This window comes from Parus major, chromosome 9 (assembly GCF_001522545.3).
Source record: "Parus major isolate Abel chromosome 9, Parus_major1.1, whole genome shotgun sequence".
NCBI classification, from domain to species: domain Eukaryota; kingdom Metazoa; phylum Chordata; class Aves; order Passeriformes; family Paridae; genus Parus; species Parus major.
This window is the reverse complement of record NC_031778.1, coordinates 7,586,432-7,606,011: the sequence shown is the minus strand read 5'-3', so window position 1 is coordinate 7,606,011 and position 19,580 is coordinate 7,586,432. Positions and strand designations below refer to the sequence as shown.

General features: G+C 43.2%; 1 protein-coding gene across 3 annotated transcripts in view; it reads left to right on the top strand.

Annotated features, from left to right (window-relative positions):
• The window catches only part of EPHA4 (EPH receptor A4), a 106,625-nt gene that overhangs the window by 50,037 nt on the left and 37,008 nt on the right, over positions 1 to 19,580 (top strand). For all 3 annotated transcript variants that reach the window (XR_004498685.1, XR_004498686.1, XM_033516691.1), the window contains exon 5: positions 7,040 to 7,378. Coding sequence is in view for 1 of the 3 variants with exons in the window: in XM_033516691.1 (XP_033372582.1) it covers positions 7,040 to 7,378 (339 nt within the window). In the remaining 2 variants the exon portion in view is untranslated. The remainder of the gene's footprint in view (positions 1 to 7,039; positions 7,379 to 19,580) is intronic.

Sequence of the window (19,580 nt, the reverse complement as noted above, 5' to 3'; positions counted from 1 at the left end):
ATCTTTCAAGGTAATAAATCTCAACTATAACACAGGCTAGTAGTAAACAGATGTGGTTACGGTCCTAATACTGATAATATCAGTTCAGTCCTTAATGGGTAATGTTGCTGCCAGAATAATTCACTACCATTGTTGATGGCTGAAGAACTAAGCTGGCATAAAAAAGGGAGCTCCTGAAGGAGCCCTCTGCCAGGCTGTGACAGAAACGTGCAGACAGGCAGCTATTTTTGGCTAAGAGAGCTTTATTTTGGGTGCCACCAGGGTGGGTTTCTTGGAAGTGCTAAATTTACTTTAAAGGAACTAAGTGTCAGAACCCTGTGCTGAAGTGATTTTAGGTTTTTTTGTGATGTTTTTGTTTTTCAATATAAGAAAATAGTATATAAAGGTTACTTGTATTTCATAAAATTGGCTAAACCAAAGCCTTCATCTTCAGTCCTGTGGCCATGGGACCTCTGAGAAAAGGAAAGAGGATTTTTTTTTAATTGTGTCTACCTTTGGTGGACAAAAGTTGTTTGCCAAAAATCTGGAGCTGTCTAGAAGTGGGAGTCAGGAGTCCTGTCAGCCTGGGTCAGCAGAGAAGGAAGCTGCACGGGCTTTCTTATTTCTTCTCATTTTATGGGACAACAAGGTCACTTGGGAGCTGTTTGGCTGGGAATCATTTCTTTCTCATCTCCGTTCTCTGTGCTTTAATCCACGCCTCCTAACCATACACTGTTGCTGAACTAAATTAACTGGTTTAGTGAAGACAGTATTCTTGATGTAAAACAAGTCTGTCTGGTCTCCTTGTAGAAAACTGTAATTGAATTTACCGCATACACCCACAGAGACTTTTAGAGAAACACCTTGCTGGGCAGATCAGTAATAAAAAAGGAAGATGTAAAACCAGGGATATTAAAACCTCTGTCATAACCATTTAAATACAGTTCCCCAGCACAGTGCACTTACAAGTCTACCTTCAAATCCCAGGGTTATTTTTCAGGGATATTTTTTGGTTGTGTGGACCTGTGGGGTTTGCAGCTGTAGGGAGGAAGGGAGGACTGACTTGGTTGGACTCTCCCTGCACCCCCAACCAACCATGCCTGTCTCCCTGGAGCTCCTCCAGCTTCAGGAGCCCAGCTACAGCATGTCCTCTGCCACAGCTCTGTATGGGTTTGTGGTGTGTGGCATTTGTCAGCTGTGCCTTTGTGGTGGTGCTTCACTTGCAGTGCTGGCCTGCCCTGGTTAGACCCTGTCCTTGGGCAGTCCTGGGGTCTGTACTTGCCCTGTGGTGTGCACGAAGGGCTGGGCATGCTGATCCCTCAGGGCAGCAGGGACATTCACCCTGTTGTAGCTGATCCCCATTCAGTGCATTGGAGTAGACATTCTTTCTCCTTGGCAAAATGACTGCCAGATTTGTGAGGCTGAGCCTCCTACATTTGTGCTGCTGTCTTCTGGGGACAGGAAGAAAGGGGCTTTGGGATAACGTTCTCAGCTGGATGGCATCCAAACAGCAGTCAAACAACCCACTGAATGTTTGGCTCAACTACCTCTGATGCCCGTTAGTCTTTAGGGCAGCTGATTTAAATGGAAAGTACTGTACTCCTTGCAAATAAACAGTTTACTGAGGTGTTATTATGCCCAGTGTTAGTCTTGTTTGCTTCCCAGCTGTGTCCCCTTGTGTCCTGGGGTGACACCTTGCCATCTGCACCCCACAGGTGCTGCTTCAGTCCTGGAGAGCGAGTTCATTACCGGGTCTTCACTGCAGAAGCTGTCTGTGAGTCACTCCCGCCCTTGGACCAGGCTTGGTCCCTGGTGTGCATCACCAAGGCTCCTTGAGTGTGCCCACAGAGACCTGTAATCCACAGAGAGCTGGCACACAGGGATCTCCTGTGGTCTGGAAGGAAGGAAGGAAGGAGACAGTCAGGTGTTGGTGTGTGTCCTTGTCATGGTTTTCACCAGGTCCTTGTCAGTTGTACAGGCGCGTGTGGGAGGCTTCTGACTGGAGAGAGACTCGAGTGTAGGAAGGGAGGGAGAGAAATGCTGATGGATGAAAAGTTAAAATACTGCCTTAAGTTGTAGAAAGAGTGCTAAAATACATCAGTCCTTTTAATGCAAGTAGTGCTTATGCTATTAACATCTTCAAAACTCTTGTTTCTGTGAATGTTTGTTTGACATTGGGTACAACATTGTCCTTAAGACAGGCAGATCTCTCCATCTGTGGATGAAAGACAGATAGCTGTAATGGCTATAGCCTATTGCAGCAAGAGAAAGCCAAACAATCTGCATTGCCCAATACATTTAAGGAAATCTGATAGGAGGGTTGAGGAAGATAGCAAGATTAGCTTGATGAAGATTATTTGTTGCTAAACAGACTCTTCAGTGTTTCCTTCAGCCCTGACACACACAGTGAACTGCTCCACCCAGGGCCTTCCCATTTGCTTCATGGCTCACTTGATTTTGATGGGTTTATTGTGAAGCAAGATTTATGGAGCCCCAGGAAGGAATAAAATTGAAAACTTCCGTTCCCTGTGTTCCCACAGAGGGCTCCCCCCTGTCAGTTCAGGGTGCTGGTTAAAGGGGCTGGAGGGGGATCTGGCTTTCAGGGCCCATGATCAAACTGTGCCCCTTTGCAGTCACTGACATGAGAAGACTGAGTGGCTCTGCAGATCCATCCCTCAAATTCTGTTGTCCTGTGCAGGGAAAACAACAGCACCTGCCTTCCTTACATCATAAAATTACTTTTAAAATTAATTTTAAAATTAATTGGTTTTCAGAATTAAAATGTTTAGGTTTGTATTTGATTTCCTCTAGGAACTGTCACATTTTCAAACTGTTCCAGGCAGTGTGGCAGTATTAACTCCATTCTTCCACAGTGCCAAATAGCCCATGCAATAGCATGCTTCCATTGGCAGGAGATTTATGAAAAATACTGCAGATCATGGGACTTGTGACAAAATTACAGATGGTGGTGGTGATTCAGAGGCACAGGTCCCTATCTCCTCTCTCATCTGCCCTGTAGCTAGATTTTTCTGCCAGAAGACACAGGTTGGTGTGAGGGTGATGGTGTGGCTGTCAGGATGCTGTTCCTGTGGGATCCTGCTTAGCTGGGTTCATCCAGGTGCTATCCTGGCCCTTGCAGCCTGCCATGGCCCTGAAAGGGTTTGTCTCATCTATGGGCAGCAGCTCTGCTGTCAGACACAAAGCAAATCCTGATCACCATTGAAGGAGCCAGATACGCCCTGTGTTTCAACATCTGAAACCAGGCCCATCAATCTGAAGCTATTCCCCACTCCCTGTGCCAACAGCTCCATTGATGACTATGCTCCAGGAAGAAAAGAAATTGCTTTTCCCCTCAGTGTAATGTCAGCCCACCATTTGGAGACTCCCCCGCATCTTCCTTTTCATGCTGGAGGTGGTGCACTCATCTCTGTGACCTGCAAGCATCTGCTTCCCTGCTTTTCCGCTTCGTCGCATCTCTGTTTAGACACTGCAGTGCCCTGTCCCACATACTAATTACTGACTTTTTGCTTCTGAGGAGCTTGATTCATTCTGGCACATTTTCCCATGTGAAACTGGACCTAGAGCCTTGGAAAATATCTTAATGGACATCAGACAGTCTGAGTTTAACCCCAAACTGGCTGCTGTATCTGAGCTAAGAGGCCCGTCTTTCAGACTGCATCTGTGCAGTATGAACTCTCCTCCCATGGAGGTCTTTACTTCAGGAATACCCCCCTGAAATGGGGATATTCTTGGCCCTGGCAGAGCTGGTGCTGCATGGGGAAGGTGTTTGCACTGGCACCACCTCATCTCAGCTCTCCTGGCTGCACTCTGAGTCGATGCTCTCACGTTGTGACTGCAGAGGGTAAACGCTCCAAGAAAACACCTTTTACTTTTTCTCGCTATCAGGCCCTTGATATTTCCCACGGGAGCAGTTTCTGTTCTGTGTCTTGCTGCTGCCAGGTTCTGACCAGCCTCTGGGAGGACAGGCTCAGCTCCCAGTGTCTCTGGCTGCTGCTCTGGCCAGGGCAGCCCTTCACTGTACAGTGTGCACCTGGGCTTGCAGCCTGCCGAGGCTGCTGTTCCCCCCAGGGGCTTTTGTTGGTTTTCCTGTTGCCTTGGCAGTGCAGAGGGACAGGTGTTGTCACCTTGTGCACCTGCCTGCCCTGAAGAGAGCCCAGGTGTGAGGCAGTTTGGGTTGGAGAGAGTTTGGTTCAGTTCCTGCTCAGCGCTGCCGCTTGAGTTCACAATTTCAGGAGTGTCTTCCACCTCATTGCACTCAGAGTTTGTGTTTGAAAAGAAAGCTCATGTATTTGCAGGCTAAGCAGAGACCACTTTCTTGTACCCAGGGGAGCTGGCAAAGCCAACTTTTGGGGAAAGGAGAGCTGGTTATGGGACAAAGGCATTGGGCTGGGAACTGGGACAGCTTTAACTACTGCCCAGATGTGCAAAGCATGTCTTGTCTACCCTTGACTCACCACATCTCTCCCTGCCTCCATCTCCACATGATGAATAGAGATTAAAACCAATTTCTTCCCTTTTTCTTTCTCGTCTAGTTTTTGGATCAGGAAACATCTCTTACTGTGTTCAGTAACTGATCTTTGAGTAAAAGGGTTTTGTCCTTAAGAGTTCGAAATGCTGCCAGTGCATAAATAAAAGCCATGAATGGCAGCCTGGTGGTGCAGCAGGCAGGAGGGCTCCGTGGCTCAGGGGCTGGACTCAGCTCTCTCTTCTTGCAGTAATTCTACCTGTCAAACCTGATTAATTCAGAGACTGTTTCAAGGGTTTGGCAAGAAGGGAGGATTTCCCTCCTTTCAAAATAAATATATTAATTTTGTATTTTTGAAATAAACACAGACAAACAATCCTTGCTTAGCTACTCCTGAAACAGAGACCTTTCATTCAGGTACTGAAGATCCGTTTGACCTCTATGTCATTTAAGATCCTACCTACCTCTCAAAATAGAAGTTCTGTCTCCCGTTGGGCATGTGTTACATCCTGGTGGCTTCAAGCACAGACCTGAGGATGCAGCTCTCAAAACCTTGTCCTGTGCAGCCTGTTCAGGCCTCAGGCTTCCTTTGAGATGAACCTGATAAATTGGGGAGGGAGCCACAATTAATCTTCCCCATAGTCATCCTTAACAGCTTAACCTTTTTGCTGTTACACTTGATGAGTCACTTTGTAATTTCAGTAGAATTTCATGTTTTCAATGTATTTGGTTCCTGTCTTACCACGATGACTGTTTTTCTGCCTTTGGCATATGAGAGATTATGACTTACTTATTTATACACTTAATGGAACTGTTGGTGCTGGCTGATTCTTTTTTGCCAGATTCATAGTTTCATAATGTTTGACAAATTTGCCAGAACTTTTTCCTTTCCTTCTTTCTCTGAAAGGAGGTCTAGTCGAACTTCTTTTGAGTTGCAACCATCATTTGATGTTTTTTTTATGAAATCTAAGACGTTTTAATGAGCTTTCTTGTGTCTTGAATTTGTGACTTTCTCCAAAATTATTTCCAGTATTTTTCTGCTAATAATATTTGTATGTAAAGCTCTGACTATCAGTAGTTACTAAGCACAGGTATTTTTAGTGTGTTCCTGTTTGGATTGATACATTTTGCAGTCTTCATTCTCATTGTGTTTCATTTCTGTTTGATGCAATGCTTCCCATCCCAAAGCACTGTGTGTGTCAGAGCAGCTGTGTGCTCTGCCCCAGAGCAGGCTGCCTGCTGGTGGTCAGGGAAGCTTTTGGGATGGATCAAATACCCATCTCTTTCATGGGTTCGCTCTGAATCACCTGCCTTAAATTTAAGGGTACATAAAGTGTGTCTCAACTATATTGAAATTAGATTAAGAGTTGCAGGATTAGCTGTTCGGCATTTTTAATTTGTCTGTGGGTTTGGGGCCTGTGGGGATTCAAGCACATAAACAGGATTTGTGCCCGTGCGTTGGTCGGCGCGAGGCAGGGCAGCGCTGGCGGCAGCTTGTCCGCTCGGGCAGGGCTGGCCAGGGCACCTCTGGAGAGGTGCTGGAGGGGCTGCTGCCTCTGGGCTCTGCCCTCTCCTGCCCACGGAGCTCCTGCCCAGCCTGCCTTTGCCTCTGTGCTCTAATCCCATGCTCCCTGTGCTGGAACCAGCTGGGAGCTCTCTGGCAGCGTGTTCATGGGTCTTGAGGTCTCCCGTGCCCGTGGTGGAAAAGCTGACTGTGTGTCTCAAATCCAGCCTTATTGCCGCCTGGTCTCTTGTTTCTGACCAGCTTTCTTTTATCAGCTCTTCCTTCAGATGCTCACCGTATTTTCCTCTCCAGTTCTTTCTCCAGCACTCCCCTGTTGTAAACTTTATTTTCCATCCTTCAAAGCCTTAGTTATGTGTGTCTGTCTTTCTATTCACATCTCCATCCTGCTGAAGTGTCATGTTCAGGTCCCTACTTGATGGGTTTCAGTGTTCACTGAATATAATTTGACTACAACTTGTCTGGAAAATAGTTTTATATTCCATATTTTTATATTCCATATTTTTATATTCCATATTTTTATATTCCATATTTTTATATTTTTAATTTTTATAAAAATATAAAAAGATAAAGTGTAAAAATATAAAAGGAAAAAGATATCATGAGCTATTTCTATAATAATTTCAATGAGAGTTTGCCTGAAGGTAATGGGGGACCTTGAAAATCTCAAGTGAAGCAGAAGTTTGTGCATTTGATGCTTTGCTTAGGAGATCATGGGAAAAATGAGTGTAAAATATGTAAATTTAACATTTTTCATAACAAGTATAAAGAGTGAAAGGGAAAAAGAGTCCCACTCCTGTTTAATTGCAATACTGAGCTTTCAGGCTCATTTAGAGCTGGAAAATACTGTTATTTCATCAGATGAAGAGATCAGAGTTTGACTTACCAGTTAATTTTTTTGCCTTCATCATGAACACAGAGAAGTAAAATTCTGCTTGGTCTTTGCTGTCCTTAAATGGGAGTTGCAGGGTCTGGGACCCTTAACTCCAATATAACTATGTAAGCTTTTTTTTTTCCCCTTAACTAAAACCACGTGTACTTTGTCTTTTCAGGCCCTCCATCTGCCCCCCAGCACCTGATTTCCAACGTCAATGAGACCTCTGTGAACCTGGAGTGGAGCCCCCCGCAGAACAGAGGTGGCCGGGAGGACATCTCCTACAACGTGGTGTGCAAGCGGTGCGGGGCCGGCGAGCTCAGCCGCTGCCGCTCCTGTGGCAGTGGGGTGCACTTCAGCCCCCAGCAGAACGGCCTGAAAACCACCAAAGTCTCCATCACTGACCTCCTGGCACACACCAACTACACCTTTGAGGTCTGGGCGGTGAACGGAGTGTCCAAGCAAAACCCCAGCCAGGACCAGGCCGTGTCAGTCACTGTCACAACTAACCAAGCAGGTAGGAGCATCAGCAGCCATTCCCTTCCCGTCCCCGCTGCCTGTTTTTTAGGAAAGCTGTGATTTCCATTACATTTAGCATTAGCAAATGAATGCGAGGAGCCCTAAGATGTGTAACTGGGTCAAACCCTTATTTTCTGGTGATTTGTACGGGTAGTTTAAATGCTTCAGAGGCAGGGAGAGAGAGGAGGGTTTGCAGGCTGTGTCTGGGAGCAGGCTGTGCTGCAGCATGCGAGCAGGGCGCTGGGAGGCATTCTGCAGAAGCACAACAGCACGGCTCCCCTGTTCCCCCCCGGCCCACCAGCAGCTCTGCTCTTTGCAGGGGACACCCTGTACAGGGACACAAGGATGTCCTTGGTGTCTGCAGAGGGCAAAATACGTGCTTGGGGAGCGCAGGGTTGTGCTCCTGCCCCCCTTGAAAAAGGGCTGTGTAAGATTGAACGAGCGGAACGAGTGGGCGCCCGCTTGCCTGCCTGCTCAATCTCCTCTCCTGGAAAGTCAATTAGATTCTGTCCCCTTGTTAAATAAATACCTCCTTAACCTGCTGCTGATAATGTTTCGATTGATCAGAGCTGGCATTGCTGTAGAAATCCTATATGAGCTTTCAACTTCATGCTGACTGATTTTTGCATTTCATTCATCTGGGAGAGTGAAATACTATTTCTGTGTATACGAGATTATTTCAGATACCCTGGGCAGCTCTGCTTTTTTTTTGGTACCCCATGCTTGACCTAGTAAGGGCAAAGGCTGCAGCAGCAGATTGCCATTTCGTTTTGATGCTAATTTGTTTGATCTTTTTCTTTAATTACATGAAAACATTTCTTAGTTTGCAGACAGCTAGGGTTTAACATGCAGGGTTCCAGTTGAATTTTTAATTTAATGCACAAAATTATATACATTTGAATATGACACTCTTCTAAATGCAAATGAGATATCCAGACTGTCAGACTGGCTACAAGACCGTCAAACCTGTTATCTGATGGCTCGGGGTGCTGATTGCCTTCAGGTCCCACAGATGTTGCAGGCATTCAGCACCTCGGAGCGTAGCTTACAGGGTATCATTTATTAGCAGGCTTACGGTGTATGAGACAGTATTAACATTGCATATTTTGATAGTACCAGACCATGTAAATATTTTTAATTCAGTTTCCTAGTAGGTGTGTGTGAAAAGCAGGTAGGCATGGTCTAGATGTGGAGATTTTAGCTGTAGTCTGGGACATGTCAATATTGCCAGTGAGAGATAGGTTCGGTTTTGCAGTGACAGTTACAAGCGAAATTGTCAAGTCCACGCTGAAGCGCCTTTGAAAATCTGGTCCCGTGTTTTTTGTTCTTCATATGCAGTTGACAGCATCCCTTTTAAATTATGATTCAAAAATTCAAACTACCACTTTGCCTAGTGAAAAGAAGACTAATAGAGAGCAGGGGCTATTAGGGAGTCTTGGGAGAGAGCCTTGGGAGACTGCTGTCATACGCTACACGAAAAGGGAAGGTTGAGAACAGCAGCAGGGACAGTGTTTTTGTGCTATGAATGCCTAGCAAAGAGAGTATTTCTGACTGATTTTGGCATGTGTAAGGATTAGTGGATGCATATATGCATGAATAAGCGAGCAGGATCCATCTACCGTGTGAAAATTCTACCATCTTATGCTTTTATATGCAAACCAAAAATCTGATTGAATATGCAAATAAGAATTGATTTTGTTTATTATCCATGAGTAGTATTCTTCCCATCAGGAAATTTGTATTTTTGCCAACATTTCCAATTTCAAAACATGCCCAGTTTATCAAATGCATCAGAAGGACAGAGAAAATTATACTGGTATAAATGAAAATTAACTCCAAGGTGCTGTGTTCTCCCGTTCTTCATAGAACTTTGTGGTTTCTGCTTCATAGAAGATCTAAATAGAAATGTGTGGCCTAAACCTACAGATCCCAGCTGAGATAAATAGCCTTACATATGCAAATAATCCCATTGATTTTGGTGAAACTGCTTGCTTGAGTAAAGGTTTGTAAAGTTAGACCCTTGGGTTTTACAAGTACTGATCTGTTTAATCATTGTAAATGTGTGTCTGGGGTGCATTAAAATCCTTGTGCCACTAATTTTCCTTCACTATATTTCATTATAAAGAAATCATGGCATGATGGAGCACTGCCACAGGCTCGGTTTTGATCTTGCACCTTTCTTATACTAATGTAAAGCTGCCTTGGTTTCTTTAAGGCTATTCAAAATTCAGATTAGAGCCAAGCTCCTCCCTTAATAACACTTCTTCCTAAACTTTTATTAGTTTTACTAATAAAAATGAAGCCATGTCACCAACACTGAAAATCTGTAAATTACTTCATTGGTTGTGCTCTCTGTGCTTGTGCTTCCCAACACTTGATAGGAAAAAAAAAAAAAGTTGTCAATATGGGGAGATTTTTTTTAATTCTTTACATATGATCAGTGCTTTTGGGTTGTCTTCTGGGGAATTTGCTAGAACTCTTTGCAAGAGGTACATCTCTGAGTTAAATTCAGTAGAAATGATCAGTATGCAAGGGAATTCTTCCTCATAACAACTCGAGCTTCCAAATATGCAGCCATATAATTTGAAGAAAACAGGCAGACATTTTTGAAGCAGTTTTTGATGTGAGAATCAGAAATCTGGGTGTCTGTTTGCTTGCCTTGGTGCCAGCCCCTGTGGAAGGTGTGCATTTGGAGACAGGGAGAAAGCAATGAGAAACCACTTGTGGTATATTCAGCACAAAATTGATGGAATGCATTGCAATGACATAAAAGGTGCAGTTGAAAAGCACAGGTGGGTTTTTGTTTGCTTTTGTCATTTTATTCCTGAGATAATGAAATGAGGCAGTTTACTTTCCACTCTTGGATTAGAAACTCTTTTCAGTTTCCAATACTATAGAAAAGTCTTTAAAAGAAAATAAGATTTGCCATTCAAAGGATCAAAAATCATTTGAAAAAGTATTTTTTTCTGCTTCTTTGGAAGATATATTGGTTTTTATAGCTTGCTTTAAAAAAGAAAAAAGCTAAATTTCAGGCTTTGAAGCAAGTAAAAATTTCCATCTCCTAGTGAAATACTTCAGTGTTGTGATATTTTAAGAATTTTGAATTAATTCAGCTCATTGTTCTGCATCTTTAGTATAATTTTTTTTTAATTTTATTTTTTAGTTAGGAGCCATTACTCTTTTCCCATGTGAGATTTAAAAAGTTAGAAAAAGCAAAGCTGGAACACTGAGCACCTGAGACTTGGAGCCAGTGTCCTTAGCAAAATGAGAGCTGTAAGTGCTGATATTGGGGGTCTCACCACCGGCAGTGGTGGCTTTTGGGCTTTCAGTTTTCAATGAAATTAAATCAGCACTTTGTCCATCTTTAAAAAATTGTGAAATGATTTGTGGAAGAGATGCAGTCCAGCAATTCTGCTAGGAGAAGCTAATTTTAATGAGGAACTCTATCAGGCTGTTGACTGAGTAGCTCAGAAGTCTCTGGGCTTGTTGTTTTTTTAGGTTTTTTTCTGCTAAGGATAATGCTGCGAAGCTGTTCAAAATTAAAAGTAAAGCTCTCAATAAAGAGATCTTGTTCACAGCATGCAGGAAGCTTGTGTGGTTTTTTTGAAGAGGCGCTGAACAGTTTATATTTTTATAAAGGATTAAGCAGCTGATCTGTTTGGGTCTCCAGCCTTCGAGGCAGGTTCCCTGCTCAGTCCCTCCGTGTGCGAGGGGGCAGTGCCACGGGGACAAGGCTTTTGCATGGATGCTAAAGGCATTCTTAAGGCAGGGCAGCAGTGTAGGGGGCAGAGCCTACACAGGTCTAAATGAGATTTAAAATCCAAACTTGCTGTCCTGCGTGCTTGGCTCGCTTTGTTTTGTTTGTGTTTTATGAGGGATGGGTGTCCTGCTCGCTCCTTTGCTTGTTGGAGTTGAAGCAGCTGATATTTCTGAATAAACTGCCTGGTGCTTTGTTACCTTGTTAGGTTACCCTGGGCTCTGTGTTTCCTTAAATGGATGGGCAGAGCTGGATGGATGCAGGATGTGCCCATTACTATGAGAATACAGTATAAATAAACAAATTTACTCCTTCTCCCGTTGCATCACCCTGGATGTTTTCAAGCAGGATCCAGGAATAATCTTTCTCAGGAATATCTCAGGCTCCCTGTCCTGGTTGTTCCCCCTCCCGTTGTCACTGCTCTGCCCAGCCCCTTTGTGCAGCGTGTTCCCTGGTCTCAGAGTGTCTCATCCCTGGGCAGAGCCTGGCAGGGCTGCAGTCCTTTCCCCCTTCTGGTGTTCCCCCAGCCCCACGCTGTCACTGCGCCCTGCAGTGTCCCTTTCCAGGCAGGAGCTGAAATGGGTCATGGTGCCACCAGGCTTTCAGCACCCCTGGGAAGATCCATGTGAATTGAGTATTCTTCTGGGCAGGCTGCAGTTGTGGTGAACCCAAAATAGTGACTTTCAGCACAGGGAAGGGAAATGTCAGCTGTTACTCAGTTTTATTTAGCATTTAGGTTTGTTGTTTATGTTCTTAATTCCTTTACTGAAAAGGGAAAAAAAACCCCTCAAACCTGAAAGATCCCAATCTTGAGGATGATGGTATTTTAAGTCAGAAATGGCAGGGGTAGGGGTGAAAGAAGTGGGAGTTATGACTCGTAAGTTCTACTGGACTTTTTGGTAGGGGAATATATATTCCCATTTTGCGTTTTGGTGGGTCTTCTTTGAAAGCCCACGTTTCCTTTCAAATGCTGATTAGCATTCCTCACGTGTTGTACAGAAGAGCACAGAAAATGCATATAAGGTCTTACATTATGCCAGTGTGGTTTAGCCTGTGCTGAGCTGCATTTGCAGCCAGTAAAAATTCATGGACATACATTGCCCTTGGTCAGTGTGCACTCCTTGTGTCAAAAAAATAATAGTTGCTGAGGCAGATCAAAAGCAATGCATGCCAAGGCCAGGAAAGCTCAGGATTTTAGTATTTTCTTTTTAATGTACTATTTTCCTGGATATTTATAACTTACCTATAAAGAATTGCTCTGTAGTGAAACATCAAAAGACACTGTTAAGTAGATTTCAGTCACAGAGCTTTCTTTAGGTGTCTGCACGAGCACCCTTAAACTACTACTGGAAAATAAAATTAACAGTTACTCTGAAGGCTGATCGATCCATCTGATTCTTTAAGCTCCCTCATGTTCTTTGTGCATAGTCCTGGTTTTGATATAAGTGATAGTAAATCACTTCTGTTTGCTGAGAGTGAACATAACATTTTTTGATTTTGTGTGTGGTAATATTTATGTGCATATTGAGAATCTTATCGATAGGGAGGTGCTGAAGGAAGTTAATCTTGATTTTAAAAATTGCAAGGTCTGTTGTCATTCAGATTGATAGTTTTATGCTCAGCTCTTGCAAAAAATGTTATTTTTTTTAATGCAGTCCTGGTGAAGAGCTGTTTATTGTTGTGTTGAAACATGATTTTTGAAGGGCTGTATAACCCCAAGGAAGACTTCATTTCCAAATAGCCGGCAAAGGCTATTTGAATGTGAGGACAGAATTCATCACACACTGGTGTCACAGTTTCACAGACCCTATGAAACAGTGTAAGCTAAATAAGGAATTGTGTGTGCTGGCCATCCCCCTTGCCTGGTGAGGCTGTTGGGATGCTCCTGTTCCATGGCAGGGGGGCTCTCCAGCCCGGCCCCTGCCTCGCTCCCGTCAGTGATGTGGGGATGGGGAGTGCTGGTGGGATTTAGGGCTTTGTGGAAGGAAGGATTAAGGTGCTGGGCCAGGCTGTTTCTCAGGAATCTTTGGACCTTTGGAGAGTGTTGAGGTGACATCCAGCTGGATGGCCCAGCCTGGGAGAGGTGCAGGAGGGTGAGTGAGTTGGTGTCTCTGCCCAGGCAGAGGAGTGAGTGGCACTCCAGATGCTGGGCACAGCTGGTCTAGCTGTCCCCTTCACAGGCATCCAAGAGTCAGTTTAGTTTCTTTATTTTTATTCTAAGTACTTGCTACTAGCACAGTCCCACCCTTTCCAGTTACTTGTTCCCCACAAGGGATACAAATAGCCTGTTCCAGTAGTCCTTTTTCAGGCACACAAACCCGTGAGGAAACTCATGCACGTAGCTGGGTGTGTATAAACAGTCACAGCACCCTGGCCACCCAGTTCCCAACCAGCCTGATTTAAAATATTCTCTTGGCAAATATCTGGATGCATGCCAGCTGTCCAGAGCATGGGAAGTGTGTGTGTAATACTACTGGCTGCATTCATTTTTCTTTAAAATGTCAGGGTAATGGGAAAAGGGAGTTGCAAAGGGGTGTTGTTACTTTGCTTTAAGATGTTTGTACTAAGGATGATAGACCAGCAGTCTCCTTATTCCCCAAATGAATCTGTGTCAAGCCTGAATTCTGTAGGCTTGATGTGAAAATCAAAACTAGTAAGCAAGGACTTGGAAAAGGGGTGATCCATGAGCGTGACACTCTGAGTGATTTCTTACAGCATCTTGCAGAATTCCAGGGTAATTATATGCAACTTTCTCATTTTGAATCTAAATGAGTGGGGTTTCTTAGGCTTCACATTTTTCTGCTAGACATGAGCAGCAATCCCCCCTGCACACACTTGTTCAAGCAGGAGGGTTGGGACGAGGTGCTGGGCTTCACCTGCCCTGATGGGTGAGGTGACCTGCCAGGATGTGCAGGACAGCCACCTGCCCTCTCTTGCCCTGCTTTGGCTTTCAGAGAGACTTGTGTTTTGGCTTTGGACATCTGGAGTTTTACATTGAAAGGAGATTCTGCAAAGACTTCTGAAGCAAACCAAATGATGTACTTTGGGAAACCATAATCTTTCAAATATTAATGCAGTGGGAGATGCAGAAAGAAAAGTGATCCTAGCGCTAGAAATTTGGGAATTGTGTGGAACTGAACAGTGGGGAATTATTTTTGAATGGGCAAATTTCAGCACTGAGCATGAGATTTCTCAGAGACTTGAAGATGTGATGTGCTGACTGCCTCAAGTTTCTTCTGCTGCACGTTTAATTACGTGTGTAAGTTTAAGTGTCTGAGTAAGGAGCTTCTCCAAGCTGGCAGATGCAAGTGGGAGTTTCTTCTTAACAGCTCTGTGTTCTTGCAGAGGCTTTAACTGATGGTCTGTAATAAATGTGCAGTTATAGGCATACGTGCTCCCATCTTAAAAACAAAACTGGGAAAACTATTGTTGAGAAGGATTAAATTATTATTTTAAGGTAACTGCAGCATTCCACAAAGAAATAATAATTAAAATAACAACTGCCTGCTTTCTGGCAAAGCTGTCTGCACCACCCATTTCCATGAATTTGTATTCAAGGTGGGGGATACAAGTCTTGGTCGGAAGGGGAAAAAAAAAAAAAGATCCTTAGTAAATAACCAGCTTCAGGGTTCAGTGAACAGCTTAGACAAGCTGCATGTCAGATAGAGCCAAGATGTAATTGCAGCATTTAAATAAAAGTTTGGTCACATTTTTTAAAAGATCTTGTGGTTTGCTCTGGAAAATGGAGGTTAGTTACACATCCTCCTGGGGAAAAGAGATGCTTAATTTCAGCATTGGGTAGCGTTGATCATATTTAAGTTGTATAAATTTACTTCAAGGAGGCATAAAATTCTGGTCTCAGTGATGTTGGTACAGATGAATAGTTACCAAACTGACAGAGATGGAGATGTGGTCCTGCAGCTTTTATTTGCCCTGGACTATTTAACTGTGTGCTCACTTTCTCTGGCAGCACACTGACGTTTCCCATTCATGGAGCTTGACAATCAGTGTGAGCGCTTCCCTTAAACGACCGGCACAGAAATATTTTCATGTGGAAGCAGAATTTGCCCAAGAATGTTTGTGGCTACTAAATGTTTAGATGGGCTTCTAAATTCTCTAGTTGTTTTTGCAGCTGACTAAATAAATTGGAAAGCAGCCAGAGAGACAGCAGAGTCCAGTCAGTAGTTCAGCAACAATAAAAGGCTTCGGAGAACTTTATCAAAGCTTCCATTAACCCCCTGCTGATGTCCTCAAACAGGATTTTTTTGAGAGTAGAAACACAAAAGCTAGGCTGCACAACTGCCCCTGTGTGTCCATTCACAGTTTTTAAATCCACACAGTTACTAATTAAAATGCCATGCAGAGCAGCACAAATAAACATCACTAGTCCCTGAAGCCCAAAAGTTTCTGCATTGGCTCACAGTTTGGAGGGCAGGATGCTGAGCTGACCCCAAAGGGTGGGTGAAGCAGCCCATTCTGCTTCAGATATTCTGTCCTTGTGAAATGTGTGTCAAGTCCATCCATATGCATGAAATCCCACTCCCAGGATGCCATCCCAAGGCAGCCCGTTATATTTTATTTATATGTTGCATAGCATTGCGCTAAACCGTGAGGGCTAAATAGAGCTGTGCCATGCCTGCTTGGCTCCCTATAATCATGTTTGCCAGATTCTGGTGGACATCAAAATGCTGAGCACACGAGTGAATACTGCTTCTTTCATTGAGAAATGTCACTTCAGCTTTAGCCCCACGTGTGAACTGGTGTGCAGGGAGCGCTTTATTATCGTGGCAGGGCTCTAGTGGGCTCCCCCTCCCAAACAAAGTGGGCAAATGCGGAGCCTCTCTCTGCATCCACTTGGGGGATTTCATGGCGTCTCCTTAGATTAAGGTAATCTGCCTTCATTACTAAATTCAAGAACCAGAGCCCCAGAAATTCGAATGCACTCTGAGAATGGATTCAGGGTCTCTGAAAGTCGTGGTTTGGAAACCGGTGATAACAAAAGTTGACCATGGTTTTGTATTTAGTTTTTTAAATGCAGTCAAAAGAGATGTAGGCAGCTCAGGCGTTTGTATTTTATTCCTGTGGTCATTTGTATTTCAAACCATCCCTTTTGGAAAAATCATACTGTTAATTTAAAAGGAAATGATAGCTTTTGTCTCAGCCTTCTGAACTGTTCCTGCAGAGTTTATTAGCACTTTTATCCCCGCTATCGAATTCTATCACCTAGTCTTAAAAAGACAATTGACTGATTCTGATTTTTTTATTAAATTCTTCTACTGCTCCATAAAATATCTTTGGTTTTGTCTGTATTAAAATCCTTTGAAAGTAACCATGGACTATTTCAGTCAGAAAAACCCTTAAACTGTAATGTGCTTCGGATATAAATGTCTTCCATAGATTACCAAAGGCTAAAAGGAAAGCACTGAAATTTTTAATTAGCTTTTTATTATTTTTAATTTTCTAAGTTGCCGTTAAGTGGTTGAATCGGGAGATAATAGAACAAGACAGTTTTGACTAAGCAAAATAGGAAAGTATAGTGGGCTGGAAGAGGTGTCTCGTATATGAATTGAGTTTTGTGTGCTGTCCCATTTATTTTAGCAAACAAATCAAGGCATGATCTGGAGACAACCCGCTACAAGGGCTCCCTGGGAAGATTGCGCTTGTCTCGGTAACAGACTGCATTCTTTAAATCTGTCCTCTGAATCAGCCCCAATTTATCTTTCCAGCATAAAAGGGAATGCAGATGGAGTAGCCGCAGCCTCCCTTATAGTTTATCAGGATATTGTGCATGCACATAAATAAGGCAGAAAGTGACTGGAATATGTAAGTGGCTGAGTGTTAAATCCCATGTTTTTCAAGCCTGGGCATTCAGGGATGAGTCCTGGAGGAGCTGCAGGGATTTGTGGGCTCCCCACGACACTCCAGACAGGGGGTGCAGACCCAGTGGTGCCTTTGCAAGAGCACTCTTGGCTTTCACTGCTGCCTGTGCTGAAGGTTAAAGCTGCAATTGTGGAAGGACTGGGAAAAAAACATGTGAAAAGGGTGGATTGGCTCAAAAGGAGACTTCTCAGCATCGCCTGCACAAGTGGCATTTTGCTTTAACCAGAGAATATTTTTATTCATATTTGTTGCATTGACAAGCTGCAGGTTAGAGGGGCTCTGTAGCACAGGGTTTCCGTAACTTATTTTTGGTCTGAGTGATCATTAAGTGGAAGGTAGCAGCTTCACCTGGACTAAATGAGAAGCTAATGAAATATTTGGACCTTGATGACAAAAAAGAACTAAAACTATAACAGTGAACCTCTCAGGGAGGAGAGAAGTAACACTGAAAAATGCTTTGCGTGCTGTTGTGAGAAGCAATGGTTTTTGAATCGCAGGTTTTGAAGGAAGATTGTTTTAATTTTCCTGTGCAGGTCTCAGTTCCATGCTCCAGTACCCTTAGGAGCCCTGGCCACAGTGGGCAGGAAGGGCCTGCTGGAGAAATCATCTCAGGAGCTGGGGTGGGCTCCTCTCAGTGTCATCCTCTCTGCTGGAATATGGGACTGGGAACCAAGGCCCAAACTCAGAATACAGACCAGTCTGTTTGACTGCTGCACAAATTATTGTTTTCATGGGCTTTTATTTGCCCAGACTGTAGCTCAGTACTCTTCCAGGACATAAATCTGGCTTGTCTTTGTACAGCTCAACATCCTCATAACCTCCCAAGGTTATTTATATTTTTTTTTTTAAATTAATTAATTTATTTTTAGGATTGAAATTTTTCAGACTTTGTAATGGCACTTGCAATGCACAGGAAACCAATTATTCTTTGGAGTGTTTTACACTGAGGCAGTCACCTTTAATATTTAATTGCTGATTCCACTTGGGGTTTTTCCAATTGACACAATTTTAAAACAAATAATGCACTGGTTTTCAGTATCCAGCATAAAACCAAAATAATGAAACCCCTTTATAAGTTTAATTATGTGCCACCTATGATGTAATTGGCTACTGACATCATGAACTAAGATTTTAATTTTAAGGTTTATGTGTTTCAGGAAACTTAGGACTCTTCCCCAGTTTGTACCTCATCACTTCTTTTTTACTTTTTTTTAATGAATGGCAAACATAGGTAATTTTGCTTTTTGCAGCAACACTGTGTGCAGAGTTTTTTTTCTCTCTCATTGGGTCTATTAATGATTTTTAATTTCCTGAACAAATCTGCCCGTTGTGGGGGAAGGGGAAAAGGGGTTTAATTCAGTTCCAGTGCAAGAACCTGGTGGGAGAGCTCCAAGTGTGTGTTAAGTGTGCTGCAGTCTGATTCTCTGTGGTACTTTTGAAAAGACAGAGTATCTTTGTTCCCTGGAGAAGAGATACTTTGATGGGGGAGGATGGCAGAGTGTCTTGCAGCATCCTGGAAGAATGAGGATCTCCAAGTGCTGTCAGAGCAGTGTTCTTCACAAGCTAACCTGAGCCCAGAAAACCCAAACCTTGATTCAGACTCGAGCATTTCTCAACAGCACAGCCAGAGACAGCGATCATATCATGTCAAACCCATCTAACCTTTGTACAGAAGGTACTTCACCAGAGTTCCAACCAAACGCTCTGCATATCAGCTATAATTAAAATTTATAGCTTGTTCAGCTGAAATGTAAATATGTAAATGCAAACCTTCTGCACCATCCTCTTCTGTGTGATGCAGCTGAAACCAAATATGGCTGGAGTTCCTTACTTTGGTGGCTTTGAAACAATTCATGCTCTCAAGTGTTAAGATGAGAATTGTGATTTTTATTGTTGAGTGAGTCCTGGGTTTGGATTCTGTTGGATGCTGCAGGCTCAGGAGGGCATGGTTAAAACCCAGCCTGCAGTTGCTGTTGGAGCTGTGGGTCACAGTGGAAGTAAAATGTTTATAATTTTATTACTTTTTCTTCCCCCAAGAATCTTGCCATTTCTGACTTTAGATGATTGATCTGAGAAACCCAAATGGCAAAGTCTAAGTCTCTGCTATTACTGAAGCACTTCAGAAGCCAGGATGAGGCAATGTGGCCAAATCTATTTATTAAAATAGCGAATGCTGCTTTAGCAGAATGAGTCATGCCATTCATTTATTTATTTATTTTGTTTAGAAGATACTTCAGTATTTGCAAGACACCTAAGTGGCAAATAGGGCAGAGGCTTCTGTTTGTCTGGATTTTAAAAATGCTTTTAAGCAGAACTTTTTACAAAATCTAATATTCTTAATGTTGAAGGTAAGTGACAAAGGATGTTACTTAGCACAGGTATATATATCATCTAGACATCCATATTTCAAATAAATAGAAGGTAACTGTGTGAGAACCAAGGAGATCAGCGTTTAGATGTGTTGCCTTGGGTGCCAAATCACACATTTACCCCAAAATGGATTAAACTTTATGCCATAACTGTTGGGGTAACCACATACATGACTTGGTGTTAAGTATAAGAA